At 36.7% G+C, this 6,000-nt stretch overlaps 1 protein-coding gene across 3 annotated transcripts in view; it reads right to left on the bottom strand.

The window, feature by feature from the left end:
• The window catches only part of SLC38A9 (solute carrier family 38 member 9), an 82,138-nt gene that overhangs the window by 59,657 nt on the left and 16,481 nt on the right, over positions 1-6,000 (bottom strand). For 2 of the 3 annotated variants that reach the window (XM_007469270.1, XM_007469271.1), the window contains exon 2: positions 457-589. In XM_007469270.1, the coding sequence (XP_007469332.1) occupies positions 457-589 (133 nt within the window). Of the gene's footprint in view, positions 1-456; positions 590-6,000 lie in introns of those variants that run through there. The other variant, XM_007469272.1, reaches the window with a different exon arrangement.

Raw genomic sequence — 6,000 nt, 5'->3', positions numbered from 1 at the left:
AAAAAAAAATATATATATATATATATATGTATGTATATATTTCAGTTTCTCACTCCTGTAAAAAATTTCTAGAAACATTTTTCAATTGTAGCTTCAAACTTAAAAATTGAATAGACTGACCAGAACTTATTATTTATGTTATTAATCAATGACCTAAACTACTTCAACAGTTTATCCTCCTCAAAGCTTTTAGGATTGTGGATTAGCAGAATTTGATCCAACACATCTCTAGGCTGTTGTCAACATAGAGAGATTGTTTCAAATCTCTCTATGCCAGGCTAATAAGAATGAACTAGCCTGAGATGTAAGACGTATTAATTAATATCTTTGACTTTCCATGATGCTGTCCTTGGAATATGGCCAGCAAAAAGTTCAACCACTGGGAGCTGCCGTGGCTTATGTTGTTCAGTTCATTTCAACTTAACCTTAGACAATTAGCAATGCTTTGCCCCTTACCAGTGCCTTGTCTGCAGGAGCAGTGAGCCGGCTGTAGTAATGAATCCTCTTGTTCATTGCAGAGGCATGGTCACTAACCCTCTGAATGACATCATTCACACTGACGATGTTTGTGGGCTCTATATAGAAAGGCCTAGAGAAGGGAATATACACTTGACAAAGAACGTTCAGGCAGAAATTCTGGAAGTCAGCCATTGAAGAAAATAACTTCTTGTCCTCCATTAGAAATGGGATGTACCAAGGCAAGGCATTCACTTCTCACTTTTGGTGGGAAAAGAAAATGTCACAAGAGAAGTATTATCCAATCCACAGAATAAAGCTTTTGTTTCATAATGCTATTACTTTAAACACACTTTTTTAAACTTAAGGAATTTTGCAATAGAGGAGACATAACAGAAAGACCTTCAATCAGTTATTCAAAAGAAATATAGCAGCTGGCAGTTTTCAACAATGAAACTCAGACAGACACGGCTTTGAACGTTCTCTCAAAAAGCATCTGGCACCGAATCAGAGAAATTACAGACAAAAATGTTCCTCTAGTTAAGAGTCTCTACTCCTTCTTTACGGGCCAAAGTTACTTCTTATGATAAACACAATTCCTATTTGTTGGTTCATGTACTAAGGATTAGTGATCTCAACCATCTCCCTTATGAAACTTATCCAAAATACTATCAAATAGAACAGCAAGACACTAGAGATATTTTGTCTCATTCTACTTTTCTTAGATTTCAGTAACATACCATTATGTTACTATTTATATGTATGCTTTCTCCTCATAACTATGTCCCAATTAACTGCAGATTCTGGTTTTCAATCATCATTTTCAGTCATTAACCCATTCAGTTCCTTACCGAAACTCCCTCCATTTGCTTTCTTTCCATTAATAAACTACCCAAAATGGAAAGATCTGGCACAAGCTCATGAAATGACTGCATTCCTCAGATCCCCTAAAGTCACAAATGACACTGTCTCCCAAATTGTATATAATTTGCTATTTCAGATTATACACAGATCCAAATAAGAAAGGGGAAAAAAGCCAGGAGGTTTATCACTGGTTCCACATAAGTCTTCTACATTTACAGTTCTGAAATAAGCTTAAAAGTTATAAAAGTATGGTAACCATTTTTGGAGACACTGTTAATCTAATCTTGTGGGAAGCACTTGAAAAACCAAGTGACTAGAATTTTAGTTTATGCTATTTTTCAAAATAACTCTGTGATATTAGAGAAATTAAATTTAGCCTAGTCTCTCTAGTTAGCATACAGAATCATTGAATCTTTCTTTTATTATTTACTCTCCATCACAGCATCTAAATTTGGTGGGTACTTTCTAGTTCAATCCAACAAATACCTAAGAGCACTTACTAGAACAAGTATGTGGATATAGAGATCAACATGACATACTACCTACAGTAAGCATGTAACTGCTAAATGAATTCATCAGTATCAATAAATCTCAAGGGGATACAATGAAAACGAAAGGGTCGGAGGCCAAATAAACTATCTCTACTTATAAATTTGGTAGGCTGAGATAACTACCTCGCCTTCCAAAGCATTAATGTGTTCTAAATAATTTACATCTCTACTGTGACACTCAGTAGTACTAAAAAGCAATGTAAAAATATTTATGTCTGGGAGACAGTGTGGGGTCACACTCTACAGGGCATTCTCTTGTTGTTTTATAATATGATATCTGACAAAATTAAAGCTACAGCTTTAATGCCAACATAAAGCAGAGATTTAAGCTAATCAAGGATTACTAGTAGAGACTAATAAGTATGATATTGATAGAAAGAGTTGTAGATGTTCTACTTGTAGCTTATTATCTGAAAATGCAATGGTATTAATATCAAGCACTAAGTTGGCTTGAAGGCCTGTTGAAAAGCAGTCCAGGAAGAGCTACATTTCTTGGCTCCTGGCCTCTTACAGAAGTGCTAACTGTACCAGTTTAGTTGGCTTGGGTACTCAGAGAGCAGAATGACTCTGAAAGTTTTTCTTTTCCAACAGTTTTCATCAAGATGCTGAGTGCCTGTTCAAACAAATATTTTGGAATCTTTTCAATGCAGATTCTTTTAAAAAATATACAACCCAGCATATTTTAACTGAATTATTAGAAACATATGCTTAAAGCTTCATCTGAGAAAGCAAAAAATATAAATTATATTTCTAAATTGAACTTTAGTTGGATCTGAAAACACTTTTAAAATTAAAACTATACAGAGGACAATATTCAGAATAAAACATTTTTTGAAACTTGGGCTTTTTCTTTTGAACACAGTTTCACATGAGTGCTCCCTATCAATGTTACTTCCCATTTGAAATGTAGCTCAACTGTGCCACACTGAAAATAAATCATAATATTTTATGTAGAGGTTATATTTGTCTCACCTTAAAAACATTTATGGTCATGCTACAGAAAAAAAATGCTTTTAACATTCAGCAAAATTTTAAAAAATATTTTAAAATGTGACTCAAAACCCTTTATTTTCATTTAATACATTTATAAACAAAGAAACCTTATTTCTACCTAACACCTTTTCTAAGTTCCACTCCTTAAATTCCTTAAAAATTTTTGGCTTTTAAATCTGTCTCCACCCTTCTACTGACGAGTTATGCTTCTCTGAAGTTTAATAACAATTCCGTGACTCTTAAGAAGGTTCATATTCAATATGAAGACCCTTCATTTAAAACTATTCCTTTAGGGTTTCCCTGGTGGGGCAGTGGTTAAGAATCTGCCTGCCAATGCAGGGGACACGGGTTTGAGCCCTGGTCCGGGAAGATCCCACATGCGGCGGAGCAACTAAGCCCATGTGCCACAACTACTGAGCCGGCGCTCTAGAGCCCTTGAGCCACAACTGCTGAGCCCATGTGCCACAACTACTGAAGTCCACACACCTAGAGCCCGTGCTCCACAACAAGAGAAGCCATCTTAATAAGAGGCCTGCCCACTGCAACGAAGAGTAGCCCCCGCTTGCCGCAACTAAAAAGAAAGCCTGCACACGGCAACGAAGACCCAACGTAGCCAAAAATAAATTAATTAATTAATAAATTAAAAAAGAAACAAACTATTGCTTTATTCACATCTCTATGGAAGCTGCAACTCTCAAACACCTGCCAGATTGGAGTAGTTTGCTAGAAAATGAAAAGGGAATCAAGTATTCAAAACATCTTATGCAAATAAACATTCAAAATAATGAACCCACTGTACTTGTATCTACCTGCTTGGTAAAACACTATGTCTGCCAGGCAGCTTTTCAATAAAGAAGACCAAAAAGAAGTTAATCAAGCCATTGTACCTAGACAGTTACTGCTACAAAAAAAATATTGGTAACTTCTGGCTTGCCGACATGTTTCCTGCTTCCTCTGATGCCTAAATAACACCCTCTTTCACAAAAACCCTGCTCTACACTCCAAATTCACTCACTGTCTCCAAAGGCTAAGCCTGTATAAGCTCTTCTCTTTCTATTATGGCTAATTAATTTATTGGTTCTCTAGTTTATTAAATATTGTTTAAGTGCCAACCAAGTATTCATCACTGTGCTAAATGTTAAATGATGAAGAGGACATAGAACCTCAAGGATCATAATCTACTGGAGGAGATACATAAGTAAGCAATTCCAATCCAGAGAGAAAAATAGAAAAAGAGAGAAAGTGCTTATGAGCAATAATGGGAGTAAGAAGACTGTGTGATGCTGGGTATGTGTAGAGTAGATAGAAGGGGAAACTAAACCACGTCTGGCAGACCACTGAGGAAGCTATTGTTGAGGTGAATTCTAAAAGATATAAAGGAGTTAATCAGGGATGGGGAACAGGAGGAAAGAAATAGTGCTTCAAAGAATGGAAAAGCATGTAGAAAGAACCCAGAAAAAGAGCACAATATATTTTTTAAAACTATAAGTAGTGAGAAGAGAAGTAGTAAGAGATGAGGTAAACCTGGGTTAGTACATGGAGGACTTCACATGCCAACAAAGACAAAGTCCTAAAGGGAAGAACTCTGTCTCCTTTGCTGATTCCTTCTCAAACCCCCAACCCTTAAATGTCAGAGTAACCCAGAGTTTAATCCAGACCTTTTCTCTTCTCTGTCTACACTCAATCTCTTGGTGGATTCATCTAGTTACATAATTTTAAATATCATGTGTACGCTGATGGCTCTCAAACTATGATCTTCAACCCGAACTCCTGATTCATATATCAAACTGCTCTCTACTTCCTCTCCCCCACCCCACCTCTAGGACTTCATTGTCTACCACACTAACCACAGTAGTTTCCTCACCATTCCCGACACACTGCAAGCATGTACCTAGTTTAGGACCTTAGTTAATAATTTCAGGTACAAACAAAGGCTCTGAAGGCCTTTTCCCTAAATATTTTCATGGCTTGCTTTTTTACTTCTTTCAAGTCCTTCCTCAAGGTCCCCTTTCTCAATGAGGCATTTGGCTATCCTTGTCACCATACCTAAAATTTCAACCCCTCTTCTATATCCTTGTCACTTCCTAGGCACCATCTCTACTTTTCTACCTTTTCTCTTTAGCATTTATACTACCTAGCATAATACATACTTTTAATTTATTATTGATTACCTCCAGTAAATATAAGTTTCATGAGGGCAGGGATTTTTGTCAATTTGGCCACTACTATATTCCCAGGGGCTAGAATAGTACCTGGCATATCGTAGGAGCTCAATAAAATGTGGTGAATAAATGTATTTTGAAATAATTTTAGACTCATACAGAAGTTGGAAAAATAGTACAAAGAGCTCCCATATATACTTCATGCAGGTTCCCCCCAATGATAACATCTTATATAAACATAGTATGATCATCAAAACTTGTATTGCTTTTATAATCAGAAAAAAAGTTAATAAAAAATTATAAGGATAATGCTTTTAACTTTTCTTTAGTTTAAAAAAATATCTGGGGGAGAAATGATAGAGGCAATAATCAAAAGTATCAAATGCTATAAAAAATGAGAAGCAGCAACCTATAAGAAAATCAATTTATTGTGGTAACCTCAAGCAAATTAAAGACTTTTTCAGGGTTAGAAAATGACTGTCAAGTGCTACTGCTAAGTCAAATGAGATGCGGACTAGTCGATGAAATGACCACTGGTAACCTGCATGTGAGCAGTTTCAGTGGAGTGGTTAGAACAAAAGCTTGTCTGGGGCTTCGCTGGTGGCGCAGTGGTTGAGAGTCCGCCTACCGATGCAGGGGACACGGGTTCGTGCCCCGGTCAGGGAAGATCCCACATGCCACTGTGCGGCTGGGCCCGTGAGCCATGGCCGCTGAGCCTGTGCTCCGGAACGAGAGAGGCCACAACAGTGAGAGGCCCGCGTACCACAAAAAAAAAAAAAAAAGCTTGTCTGAACTGGGTTCAAGAGAAAAATGTGGTATGGTGAGCACAAATAATCCTTGCAAGGAATTTTCCGTAAAAAGGAAAGAGAACAATGAAATGGTAGCTGAAGAAGTAAGTGTAAATACTATAGGAAATACTTTAAAAGAATAAAAAATATAAAAATCACCTATAATCCCACAACCAGTAATCATTA

This window comes from Lipotes vexillifer, unplaced genomic scaffold, assembly GCF_000442215.2.
Source record: "Lipotes vexillifer unplaced genomic scaffold, Lipotes_vexillifer_v1.1 scaffold810, whole genome shotgun sequence".
In the NCBI taxonomy this organism is placed as follows: Eukaryota; Metazoa; Chordata; class Mammalia; order Artiodactyla; family Lipotidae; genus Lipotes; species Lipotes vexillifer.
The sequence above is the reverse complement of the archived record's forward strand: the minus strand, read 5'-3'. Positions and strand labels throughout refer to the sequence as shown.